This window comes from Panthera tigris, chromosome F3 (assembly GCF_018350195.1).
Source record: "Panthera tigris isolate Pti1 chromosome F3, P.tigris_Pti1_mat1.1, whole genome shotgun sequence".
Classification (NCBI taxonomy): Eukaryota; Metazoa; Chordata; class Mammalia; order Carnivora; family Felidae; genus Panthera; species Panthera tigris.
In genome coordinates, this window is record NC_056678.1 from 2,204,782 (window position 1) to 2,231,757 (window position 26,976).

General features: G+C 55.7%; 1 protein-coding gene and 1 long non-coding RNA gene across 5 annotated transcripts; one reads left to right on the forward strand and one right to left on the reverse strand.

Moving 5' to 3' along the window:
- Positions 1–29: 29 nt before the first annotated feature.
- Positions 30–22,829, reverse strand: LBR (lamin B receptor). The gene is made up of 14 exons (XM_042976695.1): positions 22,744–22,829; positions 19,048–19,226; positions 17,391–17,594; positions 14,812–14,895; positions 13,881–14,070; positions 12,989–13,185; positions 11,954–12,008; positions 9,007–9,198; positions 8,295–8,398; positions 7,347–7,472; positions 3,849–4,017; positions 2,280–2,360; positions 2,060–2,182; positions 30–1,930 (listed from the first exon to the last, which is right to left on the reverse strand). Exons 2-14 carry the CDS (start codon positions 19,210–19,212, stop codon positions 1,770–1,772), a joined length of 1,851 nt encoding a protein of 616 aa, XP_042832629.1. The 5' UTR covers positions 19,213–19,226; positions 22,744–22,829; the 3' UTR covers positions 30–1,769.
- Positions 21,740–25,388, forward strand: LOC122235967. 4 transcript variants are annotated; one of them, XR_006214139.1, is made up of 3 exons: positions 21,740–22,056; positions 23,684–23,774; positions 24,650–25,388. It is a non-coding gene; the product is annotated as an uncharacterized LOC122235967 (long non-coding RNA). The 4 variants fall into 4 exon arrangements; XR_006214138.1 differs by lacking the exon at positions 21,740–22,056 and adding an exon at positions 23,076–23,185; XR_006214140.1 differs by lacking the exon at positions 21,740–22,056 and adding an exon at positions 23,190–23,231.
- The last annotated feature ends 1,588 nt before the right edge of the window (positions 25,389–26,976 follow it).

Below are 26,976 nucleotides of genomic sequence, written 5' to 3' on the forward strand. Positions count from 1 at the left end.
TCCCAGAGTCACAGGCACAAGGAAGAGGCTCTGAGGCGCAAAGGCCAGCATCTTTTTTATTTTCAACTTTATTTCCAACTTCAAACTTCATTATAAAACTTGTCAAACATGTCAAAAACAACTAAAAACAAATCATAGCTGATATCCAGAAACTGCAGCACTATGTTGGTAAAGGCTCTTTTCACATTACCAGAGAAAGAACTAGACCTCCTCCTTCCTCCCCCGAAGCTTCGCTGGTGACTCGAGGACACGATGGGACGCGCTTTCCGACGCAGGAGAAAAGCGTAAGAAAAGCTGCTTGCTTCCATCAGCGCGGAAGACACGAAGACCACGGGGTGCGGGCGAGGGTGCCAGAGGCCGCCAACGTCACCATCACGTTCACGGAGCAAAGTCACACGCGGCGCCCACGGCAACGCAGGACAACGCCGCGGACCTGTGTCTCGTCTACAAGATGCATCGACGCCCCAGACGCTCCGTTCGATCCCCCACAGTTAAGATCCCGAGAACAATTTAAATACAATGTTTTAGTGAATCTGCTACTGGTCCGTTGCAGGACAATTAATTAGGAGACTACATCGGCTAGAACTTCACAGCTACGGCTGCCCCGCGCACCTCCATTAAACAAAAATAAAACTAAAACGGACCAGTGACTAAACAAAATAGACTCTTCCCTTCAGTTATCTGTAGATCAACAGGCTTCTAAAGAGGAGCGCCGCCTCCCGTTACGGGGAGGAGCGTTGGTGAAGACAACGGATGTACGAGCTACACAGTATAAACGGCGTGGCCTCACCCGTAGCAAAATCACGGTTTTATCTTAAAAAAGTCAAAAACGTACAAAAATATTAGCCTGAAATGGCAAGTTTTCAAAAACCAATCTGTGTAAAAATGTTTAAATAGTGCTGTGACTCCAAAAATATATATTCTATTTTTTTTTCTATCTGCAACAGTTTATAAAGGCAAAACGGACACCTGCGCGTGAGGTAGCAAAGCCAAATCCGCCAGCTTTGGGTTAAGGAAGACACCCCCCCTGGGTCTTACCAGCATCTTTTAGACAACGTTAAGTGAATTCTAATGGTTTCACAATTTTTAATCGACAGGTATTACTTTATAAAATTTAATTTAAAATACTGCAAACGTTTTCGTTAAAAAGATCCTTAGTCCTAACGCTTATTTCACATTCAAAATACTGTACAGAGAGATCTGCAGTCCCCATATATTACATAAAATCTGTGTACTTACACTTTCCGGCGCAGTTCCAGAAGCGGAGGGTAAGCGAACTGCTGAGGGTCTCCCTTCATCTGCCCCTGCGAACGGCCCCGTCCCCGCTCACGGCAGCGGACACGGGACCCGAGTCCTCTTTCGAATCCCGTCGCCCACGAATGATTTGCTTCAAAAGCAAGCGGACGCGAGTTCTCTTCACGAGACGTGGACGAGGCTCCACGGGGCGGCTGGTGTCACTTAAGAAACACGAGGACAGAACGAAACAGTCACAGCTGGAAAGTCCTGGAGACCCACAGACGTCACCGGGATTGTCTCAGTGCATCTTCAAGGACGGCCCGTCTCCCGGCACAAAGCAAATCCCAACGATCCCCCTTGTCCTCCGTCCGGCGTCAGGACCGAGTGGCCGCAGGCGTGGCTGCGTTAAAAGACCACCGGGCCCCCCGGTCCGGACTCAGAAAGAAAAGACCCCGTCGGTGCGACAGATGAAGATTCGCTCCGGAGCCTTCTCTCGGTTTCCCGGGGAAGCCGCGGGGCAGGCGCGTGGGCGGCTAGTACACGCGGGGCAGGATACGGTAGGGCACCCGCCGGCAGTACTGCTCCCACGCCAGGCCGTACCGCCTGCGGCAGTGGCGCTCGTCGCGGGCCTCCCGGTGCACCAGCAGCACGGTGAAGTAGGCGACGTAGAAGTACGGCAGAGCGTGACCGAAACCTGGGTCACGGCACAAGCGTCAGTGACGTTTCCGATCCCTACGCGACACTCCCCCAGCCCCCCCCGCCCAGGTGAACCGCCAGATTCCCCAGGGCCCCCCCCCTCCCCGACTCTGCCCGCCGCGCTCACCACAGGGGAGGGACCACGCCAGGGCCATGAGGAGGTCACCCAAGTAATTGGGGTGGCGAACAAAGCCCCACCATCCAGAAACCAGAAGGTCTTTTCCCGTCGAAGTGTGAATGGTTTTCAAATCTAGGTGAAAGTAAAAAGACGTTTATAATCACCTCTAGACAGACGGGCGTAAAATCTTTATGTAACGTAAACATCATAAATATAAACCCGTACTTACGTGCAAGCTTTGGATCAGCGGGATTTTTCCGGAATGCGTTTTTCTGAGAATTTGCACCTCGGAAGATCACATATCCACAAACTGTAATGTTTTTAAAATCTCACGTTAACAATTTAGACACAATCTAATACTTAAAAGCATCAGTGATTCCACTTAGGAATTCTGTGCTTTGATGAAACTTCCAAAGTAGAGAATACTCTGCTCTCTTCAGAACAATTAAAGGGGCGCCCGGGGGGCTCAGTCGATTAAGTGTCTGACTCCTGATCTTGGCTCAGGTCGCGATGTCACGGTTTGCGGGATCGAGCCCCGTGTCAGGCTCTGCGCGGACACTGTGGAGCCTGCTTGGGATCCTCTCTCTCTGCCCCTCCCCTGCTCCCATGCTCTCTCTCAAAACAAATAAACATTTTTTAAAAACTCAAACCCGTCACCTCAGGACATCAAGAGAGGAGTATCCTGAAATGTCACTACTGTACCGCTTTCCTCATCCACCGGGGGACACAAAACCAACCGATACGGTGCCACCCACAGACGAACGCTAATCCGGCCCCGGTGAGAAGCACAGCAGTACTGGGGCTCACTGCTGCTGTCACACCCACGAGCCAGAACACGGACGCCGCCTGGACCCGAAGCAGGACGAGAACCTGCACGTACACGCACACACGGGATCCCCCTGCAGGCCGACTGCTCTCGTCCAGATTTCAGAGCGTCAGATTGAGAGGCCCTGACCAACGACCGCTGGCCATGAGCCCTCGAGTCTGTGTCAGTCCCCCACAGCGTGGGAAGGGACGACTCCCCGTCTGTCGCTGACCTGTAAACTACGCGGGCCGCCTCGAGTGATACGCAGGCGTGGTCAGCAGGAGCCGAACCCATGTTGAAACCGAACCTTAATTTTAACCCTCGCCTTAAATCCCCTCTTCTCCCCGGGACGCCAATCAGAGCAGCAAAAGTCCCTATATTTGGAGTTCGCGCTAATTTTCCTGCCCCGCCCCCGCTGGAGGCATTTACCAAACACGTCACAGAAGAGCCGCTGCTGTGACACTCAGCCACGACCACCCGCGATGCTCCTCGGCTCCGGCCAGGCTGCCCTCCCCCGCTTCCGCATGTCCCCCCCCCCCCCCCCCGATCCCACTTTAATCCCACTTTACCCGCTACAGTTTACACTTCAGATCGAGCACCCTCCCCCACCGAGGCCACTCGGACCGCTACTCCCCCGAGACCAGTCCCGACCGCCTTCGACATGGCCGCAGTGGGCGGCGGGCCCGCCACTTGTGCTCGTATGCCTCGCCCCGCGCCTGAGGGCAGGCCGGGCTGGCACAGCAGGGCCAGACTTCCTACTTTTCAAGACGCCCACCAGAAGGAGCAGCCGCTGCAAAGAAAAACCACCCCAGGAACGAAGCACCCGTTCCCTCTGCAAGGCAGGCGTCTTTTCAAATGACTCATCAAACCGCTTACTCCACACCCGAGCTGATCACGTCCCTCTCCGAGGGCGCGTTGTGAATAGGCCCGAACGAGAGCCCAAGAGACTCCGTGCGCGACATTTAATCCACAGAGACAGAGGTCGGCACTCACGTTTCAGGGCGATGATGAGAGAGGCCATCGGCCAAGACACTTCATTTGGGTGGCCGACCAGATAAAAGGCTTGGAAGCTGTAGATGAAGGGAACCCACGCTAGGTCTCCGAACGCCAGCATGAACCCAAACCCGTCGTGGGTGATGTCCATGGTTGTCAACAGTGCTTCCTGTTAGGAAAGAGAGGGAAAGGCAAATTTTAAGAACGTTTGGGGAGGGGGGCGGGGGCCGCCTGGGTGGCTCAGTCGGTTGACTCTTGATGTCGGCTCAGGTCATGATCCCAGGGTCGTGGGATCAAGCCCTGCATCAGGCTCTGTGCTGACAGCGAGGAGCCTGCTTGGGATTCCCCCCCTCCCTCTCCACCCCCCCCCCCCCCGGCCCCTCCACTACTCGCACACTTTCTCAACAACAACAAAACACTTGGGGAATGAAAATTCTGTGTTCCAAGTGTTCAAACAAAGCACCGGTTCACAAACGGACGCAGGGCTCTGGGAGGGCACAGCAGCTGCAAGTTATAAGAGAGGGGAGGGGCGCCAGGGGCTCAGGTGGTCAAGCATCTGACTTTCCGCTCAGGTCACGGTCTCACGGTTTGTGGGTTCGAGCCCCGTGTCAGGCTCTGCACTGACAGCTTGCTCAGAGCCTGGAGCCCGCTTCGGATTCTGTCTCCCCCTCTCTCTGCCCCTCCCCTGCTGGCACTCTCTCTCTCTCTAAAACAAACATAAAAAAAAAAAAAGGCGGGGGGAAGAGGGGTTCTGGTTCCTGGGCCCGTGTCCCTCACCAGGTCACTTTGCCGCCTTCATCTCCACTCGCGGTACCCTCTCATCCCACGATCTGGAAATGACACGTGTCCAAAACGCCTCTCACGCTTCCCACCTTCACCCGGGCCGTTCTCCGACCTCGGCCTCCGGCTCCCCAGTCACCCCCCAGCGGCCTCCCCTGGGCCCCTCAGACGAGGCGCTTGTCGGATGCCGCACCTGCTCACAGTGGGCGTGCCAAGTCCTCACTCTGACAGGGACCCCAGGTCTCCAGCTCGTCACCGTCACCCCAGCACGCGGCGCACGGCTGGCGCGCTACACAGTCAGCATTTTCGGCGTTTGCCGGAGGAATGACGACACCGCCGGCTGCCCCGTATCAACCCCGCGTGCACCCGTCTCCCTTCTGATCACAACACGGGATGCCCCTGCTTCCCCCTCCGCTGACGATGCAGGCACAGGGTTTGACCCGCACGCGCAAGCCGCCAGATCACCGCTGGGCCCAGACACCTGCAGGCCGGACTCCAGATCGGAGACGCCACCGAGGTCAAACTCAGAAGGCCCGGCCCGAGGGAATGTCCAACCGCCTCCAACCTCGGGCCACGCGGCTGACGCAGAAAAGCAGGGAGCAAGCTCCACTGAGGGGTCCGAGGCCCGATGAAAGGAAAAGGTGGGAACTCCAAAGACCCCTTTCTTCCAGAAAGCAGGCAAATGGACCATGGAACGGAAAACCGAAGTCACAACCTCCGGGCCCTCAGGCCACACTCAAGAGCACCGATCCCCGTGCACGATCCCCGTGCACACAGGCTCTCAGGACCTGCCCTCCGATCTCCCGGGAGCCATCAGCCTGGTGCACAGGACAGGAGGACGAGCTGTCGGGCAGCCACTGCCCGGTCAGGCGCTCCTAGGACAGCCTTGCAGGCGGAGGGAAGTCACTTCTATCTAATTACCGTCCTCCGTTCCCTCAGGTCAACCAACTAACAAGAAGGGGAGTCAGCCTCACTGCCCGGCCACAGCCAGATGCCCGCGAAAATCATCAAGTCAAGCCCCTTTGTCCGCAGAGCTGGGGCACTGATGACACACGGGGAAAACCACCCCCAACTCCGGTGCTCGACCCCCAGGACCTGCGACAAACCGCCTTCACAGAAATCAACGGAAGTCACCGTTCAGCGAAATCTCTGGAACACGTGAATTTCTAGCGAGGGCCACGGTGACTCCCACCGCGTGACAGCAAGCTAGAAGAATTGCTCATCGCTGAAACGCCACCAGAAAGGAGTGTAAAGAGACATCTCTGTGACACTCAAGCAACAGTGAAGCATCACCGGGCTCCTGAGACGGAAGGTGCCGGCCCCCTGGGAGCCGCCGACTGCGCCACAGAGGAGGACGCCCACCCGCAAGTCCTCTGGGGTGCACCTGGAACCTTCTGAGGCCCCAGCGGCAGGTGCCCCACGGGCCTGCAGTTCTCAGAGCGCAGAGCCAGGAGCTTGACAAAATCCGTACCCCGGCTACTCGTAGCTGAGGTTTATTTACCTCGAAAGGCCCTGAGTGACCGAACAAGAGGCAGATTACGGAAATAGCAACATGACGCTTTCCGAGTCACCCTGAGCGACTCCGTGACCCGGTGCAGCAGCCAAGCCTCCGACTCGAGAGGTCAACACACTGTCGTGAAGACTGACTCGGACGTGGTGATGTAGGGAGGCCAGTTTTGTTTTTACTTTTTTAAGTTTACTTAGAAGGCGGGGCAGAGAAAGAGCGGGAGAGAGAATCTCAAGCAGGCTCCACGCTGTCTGCACATATCCTGACGTGGGGCTTGAACTCACGAACTGTGAGATCATGACCTGAGCCGAAATCAAGAGGTGGATGCTTAACCGACTGAGCCACCAGGCGACCCTGATTTTGTTTTTAAAACCGGAAGAAAACTCAACTTGAAACCTGGAGGCACAGGTTACAAAGGTAACAGGAAATTGATAAAGTGACTGTAAAACAGGCCTGAGGAATACATGATTTTTTAAAGGGAATATATTGAAACAAAGATTAGGAAAATATAAGCCAGTCTTCAAGAACTAGAAAACACTGATCAGACTTTGTTTTTAACGTTTTACATTTGAAAGAGAGAAAGAGACAGAGCATGAGCAGGGGAGGGGCAGAGAGATGGAAACAGAATCTGAAGCAGGCTCCAGACTCTGAGCGGTCAGCACAGAGCCCGACGCGGGGCTCGAACTCACGAACCACGAGATCATGACCTGAGCGAAGCCGGACGCTCAACCGGCTGAGCCACCCAGGTGCCCCAAAAACACCAATGACGTCTCCATGTGCCAGTAAGGGCACGTGTTAGGAGCTCAGCTTTACTTACACCCGTTTCCCTGGTCATCAAGACTCCTCATTTAAGATGCATCCGACGGGAGCTATTCTGTACGTTCCGAAGCACCACCACCAAAACACCTTCGCTATTTAAGAACCGGCTGCCGCCTGACGATCCAAAGAGCAGGACCCTAACTCCGTGCTGATCTATCTGTCCACGTTCGTTTGACACGGTAATTAGGAAATTAGGATTTATTTATAGGAACCGGACACACGCACAGATCTTAAATACTTCGCGTCAAGGAGCAGATGACGCACACGCTCCCCACGCCGCGTGGACGGGTGCCCCGCCTCCTCCCAGCAGCCCTCCTCACCCCGTGTCGGAGGCCGCTCGCCCACACTCAACGCCGCCAGACCCGAGGGCCTCTGCCCCTAAGACGACTTACCTCGTTCCAGAGCGCGTCCACCACATACAAGAGCTGGAAACTGTTAACCAGAGTCATCGCTAAGGACGGGGCAGCTCGGTTCTGCAGCCTCATCTCAGCCAGAAGCATCGCCAGGTTCACCACCACCTACAAGAAAAGGGGCAGGTGCGACCTCAGGGCGCCGCCCAGACCCGTAGCAACAACGGCGACCTGCAGGGGTGACGCCAACACCACGAACCCGGGAGCGGCACTCCGGGAAGGACCCCCGGTCGCCTCCCCGGTACTCCGGTCAGAACTGTGTCACTCACTCCAGTCACGAGGACGCGACGGCCCCTGACAAAGCACGTGACCGGCGCTCTGCAAATGTCACGGTCACGAGAGGCAGGGAAAGACTCAGGAGACAAAGCTGAACAGCAACCACATGCTCGAAGGGCTGTCGAGAGAGGGGCCCAGGACAGAAAAGGGCCAACAGTGGAGGAAGTGGGGCGGGGGGGGGGGGGGGGGAGGGCAGAAAGAAGGCCTGGGGTTCAGCTACTATCACGGTGACAGTGGGAATCTGCCGGGCGGATACGGACACAGGGAGAGAGTGAGGTGCCAGAGGGAATCCTGACTGTGTTTGCAACCCTCCCACAGGTCTATGATTGGGTCAGAATTCACTTTCTTTTCTTTTTAAAAACAGGGAAAATATATTTTTTCTCACGTGAATTCACCTACATGATCACGTTCCTACCTAAATATACCGATATAAGCAAAATGAAACAAACTCTCCATCTTTAATCACCTGGAACAGGGCACCTTAACCCTGTGCACTCTACTCATGGGAACAACAATACTTGAAATACAGACTCATGGAAAGCTGTAATCATTCCTAAAAAATACCACCCCCCACTTTAAGTCGTCTAAAAATCTTTTCTGAACACAAGACTAATTTGTACTCCTGAACTGAATTTAAAAACAAAGAAGACATACCCATCCAATCAATCCAGGGCGCAATTCACAAAAGTATTTGAGGTCAAAAGTACCGATCCGAGGATTCAATTCACGGCCGATGAAGAAATCATAAATGGCATTTCCTGGAAAGGGAAAAGTTCTTATCCAAAAGTACGGCAACTGTGAGGCTTTAAAATAAGCCTTGCTGTCTACCATCCAGGGTCCCAATTCAGCCTCTCAGGGAGCCCGGCAGGCGCCGGCGTGGGCAGAGGACCGAGGAGGCCAGAGGGTGCCCACCCTGGCTGGAAGCAGCTAGGCCCCTAGGGCCAGGTGCCCTGATTTTAAGGGAACTGGAGCTTTTTTTAAAACGAAGACTCACCATTTTTTAAAAGAAGCAACCTGAGTTTTTAAAATATTTCAATACTTGAAGGTCAGAATCAACCAATGTATAATCTCTGTTATTTTGGGTCGTTTTAAGGATGTTTATGAGACCAAAAAAGAAAACTGTCGTAAACTGTGACGCTAAGTTACTAAAATGTCAGTTACTATAATAAAAAAGTTACTAAAATAAACTGTCATCAAGTGACTGAAAAAGGAACAGAGATGAATAGGAAAGTCAGAAAAAAATAGCGAATAGATTCTTTCCCTTTAAGCGTATCTTCCTTCCCATTTTTTTTCCATCCTGTTATCTCTTCCTCCTCATCATGGCTGTGACCTGGAGCTGGCGGGGGGTGGGGGGGGGGGTGCTTACCGGAGCTGGAGGGGGCCAGCGCACCGGGAGGTGCCCCCGCCGCCCGCACCGCCAAGTAGACACTCAGGCCCAGGGAGAAGGCGGCAGCGGCCAGCGCGAACTGAAGGAAGTGGCCGTACACGTAGTGCAGGTCTGCGCCCCAGAAGACGGCTGCTCCTATGACCGCGGACGTCAGGAGGAGAGCACAGAACCCTTTAAAGAGAAAGAGAAAACGTGCACGTGAAACCCGGGCTTCGCAAGATCCATACCCTGAGAAAACACCGCAACATTATTGCTTCCGAGCTTACTCGCACGAATCGGGCTCAGAACACACGAGCGGGTAAGCAGGCAACGCCCCGGTCTTCAATACAGACGCTGGATCCCTCATACGGGTCAAGTATTTTAATTTGCTTTTGAAGTTTATTTATTTTGAGACAGAGCGCGAATGGGGAAGGGCCAGAGAGAGGGGGAGAAAGGGTCCCAAGCAGGCGCTGCGCCCACCTCGGAGCCCGATGTGGGGCTCGAACCCACAAAACCGTGAGATCATGACCTGAGTCAAGACAAGAGTCGGACACTTAACCAACTGCACCACCCAGGTGCCCCGGGTTTTCCAATATTTTAATAGTTCATATGCTATTCGTTTTCACTGTGAAACATCAATGTGTGCTTTTCATGAAAACAAAGCTAAAAGTGCACAGAAATTCACTATTAAACAGCAGAGAAGAATCTCAAAATTCACATAATCCTAACCTTCGGGCCCAAATCAGTAACAGAGCTGTGCCCCTCCCCGCCCCCCCCCCCCACACACAATCTGCGGGGCGATCTAGGCAGTTACACCAGTGTGTGTACTTTTACCTGAAACGCCTTACCCGCAATGGTTCCAGAAGATCCTAGCTACATCCCACCTCCCGGGGAACAGATCCCAGGACCCTGGCCTCAGAGAGCCCAGTGCACACAGGCCATCGGGTCACAGGCAACTCCCGACTCCACGGCGCCCGTGAGGCCCGGGAGGCCCGCGCCAGCTGGCCCCGCTCGGGCTCGCGTGTGCCCGGCCTGCCTCTTCCGCGAGCCAAAGCAGGAGTCACGCGTCCGGAGGGAGCGCCCCGAGAGCCACCTCGCTCGGATCGACAAGCAAACAGAAGAGAGGTGGCCGCGGCTCCCGCACGAACTCTAACACGGCGGCTCCCGTGCAGCACTGCGCGGTCTCTGGGCCACCGTCTAAACCCGCCTGCGCCGCATGCCAGGTTTTGGCCCTAGGGTAACTCCGAACGGTTGTAACTTTCCCTTCAGCTTTTTCAACCATTCGCTTACTCTCGTAAAATGTATGAATGTTAAAGGAAAACGGCAGCAGACAGAACAGCTTCCTGCCCTGTGGCCCACGTGCATTAAAATGAACCCTTCACGATGTCCTGGGCGCTTCCTGTGTGAGGGGTAAAATCTCACCAACAGAGATCGAGGACGACGGAGGCAGAGGAACCAGACGGGGAATCTGGAATCTGAAAGAGAAGGACCGGGCAGCTGGTCCAGCGGGCTGCCATCCAGCTCGCGCCCTGTCGGAGGGGCCACAGTCCCTCACAGGGGACTGAAAACAGAAAACAGGACCTTTTACAAAAGAAGGCAATCAGCGCCCAGGAAGAACCCACAAAGATCAAGAGACCAGAGGGCAAGAACCTCGCCACCGTCCCGACTCAGCCTCACTGGTGTCGCAGGCAGCCTGGTTCTAACAGCAGCAAATCTGGTAAAAGTTTGTAAACGCCCGACAGCGGCAAGTGAGTGTTAAGCACCCACCACGGGTCAGGCACTGAGCTAGGCTCGATGTTTTCCACACGGCACGAAAGGCATCTACGGGATCTTCAGCTGTCCTTTCAGAATCCAGCAGAAGGACTTCACAAAGCAGGCGCTAAATAAGCCACAGGATAAAGTACCCACGGTTAGAAAGGTAAAAAGTGACAGGACTGGGGCGCCTGGTGGGGTTGAGCATCTGACCTCGGCCCAGGTCATGATCTCATGGTTCGTGGGTTCGAGCCCCGCACCGTGATCTGTACTGATGACTCAGAGCCTGGAGCCTGCTTCCGATTCTGTTGTCTCCCTCTCTCTGCCCCTCCCCCACTCACGCTCTCTCTCTAAAAAATAAACATAAAAAAGAAAAAAGAAGTGATAGGAATAGGATTGAAAAGGCCAAGAATGAGAATGTACAATGTAATTCCCAAGGAAAGGAGGACAGTCTACGCGGTCCTGTTAAAGTGGAAAACCCTTTAGGGAGAACTCTCCTAAGAGTAGGGCAGCCGTACCCGACGGAGGTACAGACCTGCCCGGTGCTCACAGCTGACAAGCCTCCCGCAGGCCAGCCCCCTGCCTGGCACCAGGGGTCCCCAGGGACCCACAACCAAGGCCCCTGGCCCGGGACTGTCGGGGAGGCCCATAAACAGGACAATGGGGACAGAAAGAGAGCACTGGGTCACACAGGGGAACGTGGAGTCACCAGAGCACACCCGAGACCGGTGGAACACCGAACGCTATCTACCCTGCAATTAAAATAAGATTAAAAACTAAAACTAAAAAAATACATAAAAAGGAGAGAAAGGGACCCGAGGGCTCCTCTGAGCAGAGACGTGACAGGAATGATGCAGCTGCCACAGGACACTTTGGGGACAGTTTTCCAGAAAAAGCACCGTGGACCCAGCCAAGTGACGCCAGAGGCCAGGAGTTGGGGCGGGGGGGGGGAGGAGTGGCCGAGAAGCCAGAACGGGCCTCCCCAGACCGTGGCGGTGACCCAGGGCGATAAAATATAAACACGGCAACCAGTGACTGTACTAGGAAAATGAAACCGCGTGCCAGGGAGAAGCGACGGGCGCCGTCCCCGCACCCGCACACCCCCCGCCCGGCTGGACCCGGCTCCCACGGGTGGCGGAGCGCGACGCTCGCAGGCTTCCTGTGCTCACTGGTTGGCGTGAAAACAACAACTCACCGTTGAGTCTGTACTTGAGCCTTCTTCCATCAGCAAGGGGCATTCCTTCCACCACCTCAAAAAGAAGAGAAAAGGATTTTCTTCACCTAAGACTTTAAACAGCCTCGTGTCACACGTCGTCGTCGATTCCCACACGCGGGAGGAGAAACAGGACCCCCATAGGGAAGGCGGCGGCCAGCGGCAGGCGTCTCGCCGGCGGAGCCATTCCGCCAGGATGTCTCCGGCACGCGCCCCAGTGGTAGCGGCGACAGCGGGAACGGCCACCCGCCCCCGCCCCCGCGTGCGCCACCACCGGCTCCGCGTACTTAAAACCCTCTATGATCTCGTCCACCGCTCGCTCCCCACCACCGAGAAAGCAGAGCAGGGGCCTGCGGCCTCCGGTCGGCGAGGCCCCCGTGCGCCCGCGCCCCACCCAGCCGCGGACGCCGCCTCGTGTACTTCTCGCTCCTCTACCTACACAGGTGCGCCCGCTCGGTCCCTCCACCGTTCCACGTGATCCTTCATCTCCAAGAGACGGGGAGCACTTCGCGCGCGAGGAGCACTCCGTCTCTGTCGGCAATCGCGCACGGCACACCCGCACCAAAGGTGCTCGACAGACACGCGCCTCCCACGAGAGGAGTCAGAATAAAACCCCCACTTGCCCAACAGCGGCCACAGCTTGCTCCCCAAAATAACTATTCAGAAATGTCGCAATTCATCTTAAACACGAAACACCAGGGGCACGTGGGTGGCCGGGGTTAAGCGTCCGACTCTCGATTGTGGCTCAGGTCACGATCTCACGGTCCGTGAGTTCGAGCCCCGCGTCGGGCTCCGTGCTGACAGCTCGGAGCCTGGAGCCTGCTTCCGATTCTGGGTCTCCCTCTCTCTCTGCCCCTCCCCTGCTCACGCTCGCTCTCCCTCTCTCTCAAAAATAAATAAACATTAAAAAATTGTCTTAAAAGTAAAGATACAGACTGAGGTCCCTGGAACTCGGGAGCTTATCGGTTGAGGAGGGAGGAGGTCCCGGGACAACGAGCCCCACCAGCAGAAACTTACCTTCCCGACCGGCAGCAGGTAGAACAGAGCCTGCATCAAAAACCAGAGGACGTAGACCCCAAACACTCTGGTTTCCCACAAATCCTGCCAGGCCGGCAACGGAGGCGGGAAGTTCAGGAGACTGGGCTCCTTCTGTTTACACATCAACAGCAACAGGCAGAGGCAGGCGGGCAGTCCCAGCATGATGAGAAGCGCGCCTGCAGACAAGGCTTGAATTTCAGGCCAGTTTATCTCGCTCTGTCAAGACCCCTTTGGACTTCTGAAGTCAGAACTGGAGCCTGGCTACCCGCTGAAAGCGATTTCTAACGGGCCATCACAGACTCCCGGCTGCACCTGCCGCGCCCGGTGGCCGAGTGCCGTGGCCGCTGAGGACATCGGCCGCTAGCCAGCACCGGACAGCTGACCTCCGCCCCAGAAACCAGGCTCCAAAACGTGTCAACTCCATCCACTAGGGAGCAGACAAGCTGAGATTCCGGCAAGCTGAAGATCAGAACATCTGAAACCATCAGCCTCCTCTTTTCTAAAAAAGTAAAGCACTCTCTACACCTAAGTTTCTAACAGAACAGATTCCCACGTAGCAGTGCACAGATTCTAGGCACCTCGGGACACCGTCTCTCACAGACCCGCTAGCCCGCAGGGTTTGCTTACAAAACACGAAGCAACTGAGCCGCGCGGGGCTTGGAACCGGCCGAAAGTATTTTCCTTTACTAGCTCATAGATCGTCACTACTTTCGATCACCGCCCACTTACTAACAGCGAGCCCGGGCCCCCACCCGGCTTGTGGCCTGGCCGCCTCACATACCTCCTGAGAAAGGCCTTTCCTTTGGCGCCACTGCCACGATGGCTCGTGCCCCCCCCACCCCCCCCACACCAAGCAGGGGGCGCTGCCTACCAGGGACTCCCCCAAACTCCAGGTCCTTGGTCTGCGTGGCCGGAGCTTCCGAGGTTCTCGGCGATGCAGACCTTGTTGTTGTAACAATGTTTTCCTCCTTTGAATCCGTTTCTTTTATCTCTTCTCTTCTAGGACGCAGGCTGTACTGTGCAGATACGTAACTACGTTCCTCTGACACATGGAATTTTTCCTAGTTGAAAAATAAAAAACGCTAAATGTTTATAGTCGATAATTATCAGGGCGCCTTGGGTGGCTCCGTGGGTTAAGCAGCGGGACTGCGGCTCAGGTCATGATCTCACCGTTCATGAGTTCAAGCCCTGTGCCGGGCTCTGTGCTGACAGCTCAGAGTCTGGAGCCTGCTTCCCATTCTGTGTCTCCCTCTCTCTCTGCCCCTCCCCCGCTCATTCATTTTTTTTTTTTCTCTCTCTGAAAAATAAACTTAAAAAATTAAAAAAAAATAAAAAATAAACTTATGGTCAGTAATGATCATTAATGCCATCACATTAACTAAACTCAGGATCTTAATATAGCCATCTACTAACAAGAATACATTTGTTAAATTATGTTGAGCCTTAATTTAAGGACAGAATTTTAGAAAAGATGGTAAGAAAACACTGGTTTTCAATGTGATTTTTTTTTAACTTACTTATTTTCAGAGAGAGAGAGAGAGAGAGAAAGAGAGCAAGTGAGAGAGACAGCAGGGTTGGGGCACAGAGAGGGAGACAGAGAATCCCAAGCAGGCTCCGCACTGTCAGCACAGAGCCCGACGCGGGGCTCGAACTCATGAACCGTGAGATCGTGACCTGAGCTAAAACCGAGAGTCGGACGCTCAACCGACAGAGCCCCCCCAGGCGCCCCTCCAATGTGATTCTTGAGGGAAAGTCACTTTAACAAAGAGAAAAGGCGGGGGGAGGAACAGGACACCTCGCACCTCAGCGTGTCTGTGAGGCATGCCACCCCTCTCGGTGTGCTCAGTCTCCCCGTTGTATCTGCTGATGCTATTTCCAAATGGCTTCTAAAATGAAGAAGACGGAATATCGTGAACTTAAGAAAGAATCAGACCTCGTTAAACAGAACATGATGTCCGAATGTTGTTATGAAATCAAGCAATAAAACAAAGATTTTCACAGCTTCAACTCTGAAGGATTTCAGCATACTTTTGTTAAAAAGGAAGAAGATTAAAATCGATTAGAATTTCCCAATCTTTAAGTGAATGGATTTGACAATATAAATTTCTACACAAGATCTTTCATTTTTTAAACACAATCAGACTGCATGTTATAATGCCATTGTTCAATGGCAAACACTAACAATATTTGCTAGGAGTTAGATAAGGTAAAACTCAGTTAGTTCATTCACTGGTTAGGAAAAAGGGGGAAAGACATTCACTGGCCCAAAACAGCCACCAAGGGGAAATTAACAAGCAGCAGGCACTGGGGAAGCCCTGCCTGGTTTCTACTGAGCCCCACGTTCTCTGCCTGTGGGTCTCCGGACGCGAACCTGCACCCTCACCAGGCAGCGGAGTGAATTTATTGCACTGAACAGGGGAAGTGCATCAGCTTGCAAAAGACCTTCCGGGCAACACGTGGCTGAAATCTGTCACTGAGCTCCCGTCCACATCCCTGATACGTTATCACGCTAATAAACCAACAGGAGAAAAGCAAGTTAAAAATGCAAGCATGTCCTCGGGAGGCCCACTGGCGAAGGACGGCAGTGATGCGGTGTCAGATTCTAGCTCCAATCAAAGCCAGACTGAGCGGTGAGAAAGCTCAACGTGTACCTCAGTTTACCAAAGTGCCAACAAGCCGCTCGGCAAATACCTCGCTCTCCGCGGCACGGAGCGACAGCCGTGACCCCGTACTGCGGGAACTCTGCTGGGTGCAAGCTGACAGGACGCTCACGCAGTGAGGCAAGTTACTGCGAAAGGTCACGATGAGGCACCCACGGCAACAAGGTGCAGTGACTGTCACAGCCACACGCAGCACAGCGATGGTCTTTCCCGGGCAACACACCGTCCTCACTCCCGCGGCGGCTCCGCGGTGGCCCCGGGCTCCGCCGGGGAGGAGCACAGCCAGCCTGCAGCCCTCGGGTCACCAGGACTGGAAGAAGGTCACACTGCAAGAATGTAACGGGCACTAAATGCTACAAATGAAAATGTGACAGAAAGCGGCACGCGTCACCGGCCTGGTAAGGAGAGCCGCTGTCGGACGGAACGTTCGAGCTCACAAGCAATTCTCAGAATGCGAGGTAGAGCGGTGGGCAGATACTCTTTGGCAATCGCGTTGGCCAAAAAAGAGGCCAATTATGGTAATTCTCAGAATGAGAAAATGGGCATCACACGCTAGACAGTGGTATAAACCTTGCGCAAGCGATCTGGCAGCGTGTATTAAAGGCCTCAAACCCGCACTACCGCCGGCCTGGAGGTTCCACTTTTAAAAATTTATCTGAAGGAAACATCAGATGTTGTATAAGCATATCTGCTCACCACGGTGAAAATTTAGAGAAAAGGCTAAAAGCCTACCCACGAGGCATTTTAACAATGACGTCACACCTGTAGAATCTGTGGTCTAGCCAAACAATACCATACGACAAAAATGACGTACAAAAATGTAACGTAGGTTATTCCCAATATATTTTAAAATTTACAAATCTAGCTTCAAAACGGTGTGTATTTCATCCAGTTGCTTAGGGTTATTAAAAGTCTGTGTGCATTTTACCCAGTAAAGAGGTAATATTAAGTGAATAGAATAAAAGGTCATCTTTATTCAATTATTTTTCTTAAAAATCACTACTAGGGGCGCCTGAGTGGCTCAGTCAGTTAAGCGTCCAGTTCTGGATTTCGGCTCAGGTCACCATCTCACGGCTCATGGGATCAAGCCCCACCGATAGTGCAGAGCCTGCTTGGGATTCTCTTTCTCTCTCTCACTCTCTCTCTCAAAATTGATAAATAAACTTACAAAAAGAAAATCATTTCTATTTAGCCTGCCATCCGAGACAGCCACCGCACAGGGGCCTACAGGCTTGCACCACAACCTTTCCAAGCTTCAACTCGGAAAGCAACTCCTTTGAAGTTACCGTCTTGGGAGAGAAGTGGTCGAGGGTCAAGGGCAATGACACTGAGAGACCAAGAATACGTTTTTAGAACCCAGTGACGTCCCACTGTCATTTTATACGTGAACATCTATAAACCGTAAAACTTTTCCAGTTCAAGCTACAGTCCTCCTCCATTTCCAACGTGAACACCGCTCTTTTTTAAAACCACGATATTAAAAAACACAGTATTTTTTAGAACCACAGCACTCTCGTAATTGAACCTTCTTTTTCACCGGTAATCAGAGCCTCGTGCTTCCTACTCTTCCCGACCCCCGCGTGAGGGTGTGGCCTTCCCGAGCCGTCGCGTTGGACGGGAGGTCCCCTCACTGCAGGCAGTCTGGCGGCACAGCACAGAAGCCTGTTGGGGACCCGACCCCGGACGAGGGCCGAGGCCCCGCGCGAGCCGTGTGCACCCACCAGCACGAGCGGGGTCAACTTCACTTCCAACACTTCCTTCCTCATCTCCTTAATGTCGGCCTGGTGCGACGCAGAGGCGGATCGGCGGGAGCTTCGGGGAGGTCGGCCCGGGGATCGGGAGCGGGACCTGGACCTACTCCCTCGGCGTCTGGAGGGAGAGCTGGAGGCTGAGCCGCTCTTCCTTTGCCTGAAGGAAGTCAAGGGCTAGAGAGGGACAAGAAGGCACAGTTTCACCACGAGGCAGACCCGGTACCGTCGGCTCTGAAACCACCCCGGGCCTCAGGCCATCTGAGTGCCCGCTGGGCCCGGCCAGTGACACGCGGGACGCACGCGGCTGCTCCACGCCTGACCCTTCCCGGAAGGCAGAGCCACGCGGAGTGACCGCGCCTAAGCCAGCGAGCCGTGTGCTTTCCAACCGCACAGACTAGAAGGGCTCCCGCCAGCCCGCTGGGTTAACGGGTGATGGGGCCGGGACGGACGGCAAGAAACTCGGTCCTACGGTTTCACTCTGGGCGACACGCACAGGCAGGTCTGGAAAATGGGCACGAGGTGCATTACGCTCAGCGACGCCGCACCCCGCCCTTTCCTCTCCCACCTGAGTCCGTGTGGCCCAGGACCGAAGCGTGGCTTGACACTTTTTAAATGATTGCAGACAAGAGCAGAAGGAAAATGCAACTTTGGGACACCTGAGAACCCCTGAAATTCAAATGTCAGTGTGCACAAACGAAATCTTATTGGAACACAGCCACGTGCACCCACTCCCGGCCTGCCCTGCCGGGGGCCGCTCTCATGCTGCGGAAAGATGGCCCAGGAAGCCTAGAACAGTTACTATCTGCCCCTGTCTTCAAGAACTTTGCCCCCCCCAGGCCACAGGCCACCGGTTCAAGAACCGTTTCTTACTGATCTGTGACAAAAAATGAAATCGAGAACAGATGTGTAGGAATTTTTATAGCATTTTGACGAAGTAATTTTAGGCTTGTTGACTCTAACAATAAAAAGTTGGGGCTTTTACTTTGTATGTCTTTTTCTCCATCCGAAAATAGAGCCATCTTTCTGGTACTTTACATATGATTTCCACACCTGGGCTTCAGATCATTTTGAGCCCAGGCGCTCACAGACACGCCGAGAAGCCCCGGGCCAGACTTAAGTCTAATCAGCGTCACTCTCCTGATTAAATCCTTGGTGGTCAGGGCGAAGCCCAGACCCCTCCGGTTCTGCTCCCGTTTAACCCACTCCTCGCCCACCACGTTCTTGGCCCTCTGGGTAACCACCCCCGTGGCCCCCCCCACCCCCACCCCCAAGCCGTTGGCATGCCACCCTCCATCCCGAGCTCCCTGTGTGGCCTCGGCACCCGCCCAGGTGTCCCCTGCAAGCCTGAGACTGGGACCACCTCCCACCCCCATGCACAACAGCACCGCCCGCCAAACGTCCCCCCACCCCCGGGAGAGGACCCATGGAAGGTCTTCTCCAAGAGGCTGGGAGCCTCCCGGGGACAGGCCGCCGTGCGCAGTCGTGCGTCCCCAGAGCGCACCCGGCGTCCGACCCAAAGCCGAAGCGTGGCCCTGCTGGGGGCCAGGTCGGACCGCCCTGAGCTCAGCCACATCACAGCCCTTCCCGCACCGCGTGACCGCCTCTGGGGGAGCCGAGGGGCACACACCTTGATGTCACTCTCCTTCAGCTCGAGTTCCGTCCCATCCTTGTACTTCACGGTGTAGAGCTGGGAGCCGCTGTCATGGCTCAGAATTTCAACTTCGTAGTAAAGCGAGCTCCCGGGCCAGCGACCCCGTACCACCTCCCCGTCGGCGAACTTCCGACTCGGCATCTTCAAACACCAGTCTGAAAAGTCGGAAAGGAAACACCGGCGTCACCGCGGACACGCTCATGTGGCTCTTTCTTTCGCAGACTGAACACTCAGACACGACCTCCCCAAACGCTTAACTGGTCAAGATCTTAGGACCAGGAAGGGCTCTGGAGGGGAGGAGTCCGACCCTGAAGTGTGCAGGTGTTAACCGGTTTTCCCAAGGACGGAAACGCGGGCAGAGCTGGGACCCCCAGAGGCTGTTCTTTCCGCTGCGCGTGTATCAGCTGGAGTCACTTTACCCAGGATGACCACGCCACCGAGCCACTGTGGTGCCCGCCAGGGACCCACAGCAGCAGGATGCAGCAGGACACGAAGGCACCACGCGGCCTGCGCTTTGCACAACACTTTTGCGCCCAAGTGACCGGATCACTTGTTATACAACAAGGCACGGCCACAAAGGATGACTTTTCTGATTTATAAATTCCCATATAGGGCGTGTGGCTCAGTGGGTAGAGCATGCGCCTCTTAACCTCGGATTGTAACTTCAAGCCCCACATTGGGCATGGAGCTTACTTTAAATAAACAGAGAAATTCGCATGGTGTTACAAAGGCTTTAAAGTGTATTTAATTTCTAACACATTATCTACATGAAAAACAATAAAGCCTAAGAAACCAACCCTCTGGGAAAATCACGGATGTACAATTAACATTCCTACAACCCACCAACAAGGAGAGAACTATTTCCAAATCCGTGACGAATAGCAAATTTGGGGTTCTTTCATTCAGCCTTCGTCTTACAGCTAAAGTCCCAAATGCATCCCGAGCATCTGTGTCACCCCACGGCCAGCCGGGCGGACCCCCACCACTGTCCTGACTCCCCACCCCACCCGCCCCCGCCCAGGAAGCCCCGTTCCTCGTTGGAAACCACACACAGTCCGGGAGCTGTCGGCCCCCCTCCCTCGAGCTCACCCGGCTGCAGGGTGCCTCCAGCTCTCAGGACCGGCAGGTTCCCCAGGTCACCCCGGTACCCCCCACCCCCAGCCTTGTGTCACCGGCCAAACCAGCTGGGCCTGGTCTGAGCAGAGTCACCTTCCTCCCACCCAACTCGACAACCCCGCCCGGCCGTCTGGGCCCAAGAACACACACCCCTGGCCCAGCTCCTCCAGGGGCGCTGTCCGACCGTGGGGTTCAGGAAGGAGAGGGTTACGTTACCCCGCCCGCCCCCGGGGAGAATCTTTCATAAGTGCTGAATTTCTTCACTGTTAATCGCCTGAGAAGGTACTTTACAGGCCTCGGTTGTTTAGAAAGACAGCGGCCAGGCAGGCAGATGAAAGAACCCAGCAGCACACACTAGTGATTAGGGGGCGTCAGGGCTACGTGTGAGCTGGGACAGCGCCCTCTGCCCAGCACCGGCCGAGATGGCATCACCTGGCACTGGATGGGGCGGGGAGAGGGGCTAGGGGGTGAGGTCACAGGGGTCACACCTGGCTGAGGACTCACGGGGAGTGGGGGGGGCACTAGGGAAGCAGGGGGCAGGGCACATCTCGGGGCACAGAGGAGGGGCACAGAAAGGAAGGTGACAACAGCCAAGTCGGCCTGTTTCAACACTTAGGTCAAGAAAGAGGAAGGAAGCGTGCCGTGCCGTCTCCTCTGTTCTCTCGCGCCCCTCCCCCTCCCGGGAGCCCCCCCAACCAGACCCCGGCCTTGGCTCTGATTCCCTGACGTGGGCCACCGGGGCTGAGAGCCGGCACTTTCCACACAAAGATGCCATTCGTGTCTCCGACAACGCTTCACGGACCTGAAACACACAGTCCCCCCGACTTTTAACAGAGGGTTTGTAAACAGGCCCGTGAGCAGACACAGCACCTTTCTGAACACTTATTTACCGGGACCTTCTGTTACCTGGTTAAATACTCCGGGTTAAACTAATTAAGCTATGCAGTGGATAGGTTAGGTCCCTAAGCTTAATTTAAAAAAAAAAAAAAAAAAAAAAAAAAAGACAACTAAGATTTGGGACTTCCAGCAACATTGGGTCTGGTGGCTGAGACAAAAGGCTGGCCAGCACCCCCTCGGGACACCACCACCTTGTCAGCAAGTGCTCCCAAAGATGAAACCAGCAAGGTCTGTGCACCTGCGCTGCGCACACATCCTCCCACCCCTGGGACCCCGCAGGCCCGTCCCAGTAGCACCTCCTGGAGGAGAGCGGCCAGGACGGGACACACGGGCCTCTCTGCCATCACACACGGAAAGGCCTCCCTCCAGTGTGAAAAGAAAAAAGCTGTTGACCGAACACAAAGTCCCCAAGCCACGTGCTTGCTAACTTCACTGCCAAGGCGGCCCCAAAATGCTACCATTCTGGCACAGGACAGCGGGCTGACCGCAGAGCAGGTGCTTGCAAGGGTCTCCCGCCCTCCTCGGCACCCTGCCACGTCCCACCCGACCCGGCAGCTGACCGCCTCCCTCGCACAGCTGGGCCCAAGGCAAACACCTGACCGCTCCCAGAGTGACAGAAACGTCCAGAGGGAAGGCCCGGACGCTGCTGCTCACCCTTCTCCCTCCTCCGGAGACAGCGCTCGGCAACTAAGCGGGGCGGCGCGGCCGGGTCTACACACCGGGCCCTGCTCACAGCTGTTGCCCGTGTAACCACCCCCGCTCCGGTGCGGGCGGCAGGTGCGCGCGCCCCGTGCAGGCCTCCCCGGCCAGCTCCCGTCCCCACCCCCCCAACCGCCGGGCCTTGTCAGGGGGCTCTTTCTGAGGCCTTGAAACGGTGAGAACACAGCATCCAGCTGTACTGAGCAGGGGCGCGCAGCCCGCATCACCTTCTCAGAGCCGGGGCCGGGGGCAGCCAAGCCGGAGGGCATCCCGGTACCTGCTGTTCCCCGTCCCGCCCGCCAGGCTCCCCCGTCGCCCCCGGCGCATCTCCCGTCGCCCCCGTGTCCCCCGTCCCCGTCCCGCCAGGCTCCCCCATCCCGGTCGGCGCACCTCCCGTCCCCCCGTGTCTCGTGTCCCCGTACCCCCCCCCGCCAGGCTCCCCCATCCCGGTCGGCGCACCTCCCGTCCCCCCGTGTCTCGTGTCCCCGTACCCCCCCCCCGCCAGGCTCCCCCATCCCGGTCGGCGCACCTCCCGTCCCCCGTCCCCCACCCCGTGTCCCCGTCCTGTCCGCCAGGCTCCCCCATCCCCGCCGGCACACCTCCCGTCCCCCCGTCCTGTCCGCCAGGCTCCCCCATCCCCGTCGGCGCATCTCCCGTCGCCCCCGTCCTTGTGTCCCCCGTGTTCCGCGTCCCGCCCGCCAGCGCACCTCCCGTCTCCCACCCCGTGTCCCCGTCCCGCCCGCCAGCCTCCCGCGTCCCCGCCGCCGCACGCAGGGACCCGAGGCCCCACCGCCGCCCTCCCGGCCGACACCGCCGCCGCGCGCCCAAAATGGAGGGACGCGTCCTCGATTCGGATCCACCGCGGCTGCACTTCCGCCGCGGCCCGGCCGACCGCCCGCAGCGGAAGCCGAGGCCGCGCCCCCGCCCCGAGTTGCCGAGAGGCGGGCGCGAAGCGCTCACCTGTGCCGGGCTCCTGCGGGAGACGAACGGCTCCGGGACAGTCGCCGAGCGGCACCGGCGGCGGCTCCCGCGCGCACGACACCGCCCCGCCGCGCCCGCTCCCCCCGCGCCCGAGCGCGCGCCGCGCCCCGCCCCGGCCCCGCCCCCCAGCCGGGTCGCCGGGGGCTCCCATTGGCCCCTCGGCCTTTTGAATCGTCGCCGGCGCCGCCGATTGGTCGTGCGTGTGGCGCGTCCGCCCCGCCCGGCGGGGCCCGCGGGGAGGCGGGGAGGCGGGGCGGCGGGGAGCGGGGCCCGCCCAGCGCGCGCTTATCGCCGCTGCCCAGGCGCCGCGCCCCCGCCCCGCCTCCCCGCGCCCCGGGGTCTCGAGTCCCCGCCGCCGCCGCGGGCTTCGGGGCGCAGGGCGGCCTGGAGGCCGAGATAATAAACAGCCGCCTGGACAACAGTACGTTCGCGTGCGGACGACGCGGATCAACCGTCCGCGGCCGCAGGTGCTTCGGGCCGAGACGCCGGCAGAGCGCTCCCAACCGCTTGGGGCTGCGGCCGCCCCGAGGGCGCCCGACTTCTTTGTCCTGGCGGCGGCGGGCCGGGCCTGGGCCGCGGGCGGGGGGCGCCGGGACCGGGGGGAAGGGCAGGGGTGGCTCGGGGTCCGGGCGCAGGGACTGGGACGCGCAAGGACTAGAGCGGGCGGGGACTGGGGCGGGGACGGGGGGGCACGGGGTCCCGGGCTCCTGTCCCGCGACGGCCGCGGGGGCGGAAGCGGGGGCTGGAGGTGCCAGGGACCAAAAACTCTTAGACGCTGAGCCTCCGCCCGCATCCCACGAGTCTGGTGTTAATTGGGCCACATCGCCAGTCATTACGTTAACTCCGGATACGGTGTGGATCCTAAACCCTTTTTTCCTCCAAGTTATCATCATTGGTTAGTTGGTTTCCTTCCTTTGAGGTCGAGAATTTAAAGAAGTCCATTGAAGTTCCCCATTTTGCAGTGTGGTCTTAAAGTATTTCTTAACCCGACTACTAGGTTAACCTGCCAGGTAAGTTTTAGTGAATTTCAGTTGTGAAAGCACTATCCGTTCAATTATAGGAAACAGGCATTTTCATGTATAGCGCAGATTCAGCCTCAAGAGTTTTCTTACCTCGAAGTTATAACAAAACATCCAGGTTTACTACTTAAAAAAAAAAAAAAAAAAAATCTAGTAAGCTGGGCTTTCTCAGACATTCACGACCAGTGTGAAAGTTTTCATTAGAGCCTTTCCTGAAAACAAGCCCTGACCTCAAGGCGTCCACTGTCCTGGGATTTGCCCTGTGGAGGTCTCTGAGCTACAGAAATGCACATTGACTGCACTTCAAAGTCAGAAAACCTAATTTGGGGGCAGAGCCCTAGGCCTGGGTCGCCTTAACCTTTAAGGTAGGTAATATTTGCAGCAAGTGACACAGAAATGAAAACACTATCTCAGGTATAAGGGCCCCTAAGATAGCTTCTATTCTTCATAGCCAAGCGGTGCTGTGCTGTTCTCTTGTGCTACGTCCTACCCAGAACCAGGGTTTCACTGGGTTTCCCTTGAGGTACACATTTCCTGGATCATTACCGTTCATGAGATAAAGGATTCTCTTACACACACACACACACACACACACACACACACACACTTCACTTTAAACGTCAGGTTCCTAAAGCTTCATAACAAAATGAAGCTAAAAGATCATAAGCCACCAGATTCAGCTTATAAGTTATAAATCACCAAAAACATTTTTCGAAACAACTGATTTTGACCTCAGAGAAACTAGGCAACAGTTACTGTTTGTTTCTCGTTAGTAGACTGGAGCATGTCGTGAAAAATCAGGCTTAGCACCTCGGCCGCTTTCTCGGTGAAGAAACGGTTCGTGTTCTCTTGTTTTGCTTTCACAGAGACGACGGACAGTGTGTGTACTTGGGAGTGGAGACTTTCCGGGGTTTGCTCTCCGAGAGATGCTTGTCAGCCACAATCGGCCAGATGTGGCTTCGTGGAACAGGCAACGAAGACCTGACTTACAGAGCCACGTCTTGGTGCTGCCGTCGTGAATGTAGCCGCGAGCGGCACAGTCCCCCTCCCCCGTTTGCAAGGAAGGTGAGGAGTGGAGGGGCCGGGAACCCCACACCGGAAATACAGGATCCTCCCTGCGGATCCCTCACCGCCCTTCTTCGGTCCTGCTTCCCAGAGGATCTGGGCTGTTAGGACTAACGATTCTCGTAGGAAGTAGGTCTAGGCTCCGTACCACGTGGCGTGAGCACGTCCAGTTGGACCCATCTGGTGCTGTTTTCGGGAACACGCTGCCACACCCTGGTTGCTGCAGAAACCTTTTCATCAGGTGGAAATCCCCCGGGGCCACCTGATAGCACATTTCTACGGATGTCTGATCTGAATCGTTTCTGTTCACGCCGAAGCGGAGTTCATGGTGACCGTGAGGGAACAGCTATGTCCGTCTCGATACTGACTGTCTTCATTTTTATCTGAAACACATTCGTGTATATCTGTAGCACTTCCCTGGTTTTGCTCAACGTCTCACTAGCACGAGGGGAGGCTTTGAATGAATTGATCCAAATACGATGCTCTCCTCAGCCTTAACGGAATCTCTTAATCCATGTAGTATGAATGTGTGATTTTTTTTTTCTGCCCAGATACTCACGCTACATGCTCCTGAGAGCTGCTGGGTCAGTACTCGAGCCGACTCTGCGACCTCCAGGTAACCCGTGTTGGCATCACACGCCATCCGTCTGAGAGAATCACACGGATGTTTAGTCATTTATGTCGGTGTGTGTTCTGAGTAAAATGCAACATACTACTGCGCTCCAAACAGGTTTTAGGTTGTACAATCATTTAGGATGTTCTTGCTTCAAATAAAGTGAAGAAACTTAAAATAATTATGCATATTTTATTTTAAACATTCATCTCGAGGGGCACCCGGGGGGGGCTCAGTCGGTCGAGCTTCCGACTTCGGCTCAGGTCACGATCTCACGGTCCGTGAGTTCGAGCCCCGCGGCGGGCTCCGTGCTGACAGCTCGGAGCCTGGAGCCTGCTTCCGATTCTGTGTCTCCCTCTCTCTCTGCCCCTCCCCCGCTCGTGCTCGGTCTCTCAATAATAAACGTTAAAAAAATTTCAAACATTCATCTCGAATATTTTACATCATCGCCCTCAAGCATGTTTTACTCAGATCTAATTGCACTGGATCCTGTACTCATAAGGATTACGGTGATCTTGCCCTGGTTACCTGAGTCTTTGTTCCAAGACAGGCCTTGGGAAGGACAGACAGTCCTCCTGAGTCCAGAATCAGGGCATCAGAATGAAGAGTCCCGGAGGGAAGAATCAAAGGGTAGAGGCAAGGCCAAGTTCCTGGGCTCAGGGAGAGCAGTCTCGGGTGTTCTTTGGCCCCGAAATGTAGACAGAAAGCCCACGTACGAGCCGCTTTCTGAGCGGCCGGAGAAGCCTCCAGCTCATGGAACAGTGGGGTCAGGTGGAGTGAAAGCTCCGTGTGTCTTGACGTTATCAGCCTCGAAGCTCAGAAGTCCCCAGGAGGGACAGAACGTCCTCTAGTCTGGCTTCTAGAGGCACTCGTACAACGGACTTCGAGTCATCCGTTTGTGTGATGGGGGAGACGCCCGTGACGGGGTGAGGGTGGTGACAGGTGTACGTGGGACGTGTCCTGGGAACACGACAGAGGAAGGTTTAAGTTGGACCGTCCGGAATGATCTCACTTGTAAAGCACAAAAGTACAAGGTGCGAACTTCCCACGGCGTCAACCCACAGAGCAGCATCGTGACGGCACCCCCCAAAATATCACATCTACAGACACGTAGCATTCCCTTTTTAAAAATGCCCAGTCCTTTTTCCTTTTTAACTTCTGACCTTCTCCGTGATCATTCCCCGGAGACCGCTGCCGTTGATCCGTAGGTTAAGCCAAGACTTAACCCCCGTGGTGACCGGAAGGAAGGACGCCCAGGGCGTCTGTCTCTGGGGCTCCTTCTGGGGCCAGGATAGGCTACCCGGGAACCCTGGTGCTCAGCTTTTAAAGAAATGCCCTAGGCCTTGACCCCAGTCTTCCTTCCCATGAGCCTATGGGGCAGTATATTCGCTTCTGGGCAGTCCTAGCGAGCTGACCACGGTTTCAACGGGATGCAGCTCCCTTTTCAACATTCCCAACCGTAGGGTCAAATTAGGGGCTCCCGTTAATAACGAGTTTTCTGTATCACATCCAAAA

Coding starts and splice junctions, on each gene's coding strand:
- LBR (XM_042976695.1), bottom strand. CDS start 19,212: ATGCCGAGTCGGAAGTTCGCCGACGGGGAGGTGGTACGGGGTCGCTGG. Junction 14,896..17,390: donor AGTTGACCCCGCTCGTGCTG/GTGGGTGCACAC, acceptor TCTTCATTTTAG/AAGCCATTTGGAAATAGCAT. Junction 1,931..2,059: donor GGCGTGGTCCCTCCCCTGTG/GTGAGCGCGGCG, acceptor GCCGTGACCCAG/GTTTCGGTCACGCTCTGCCG.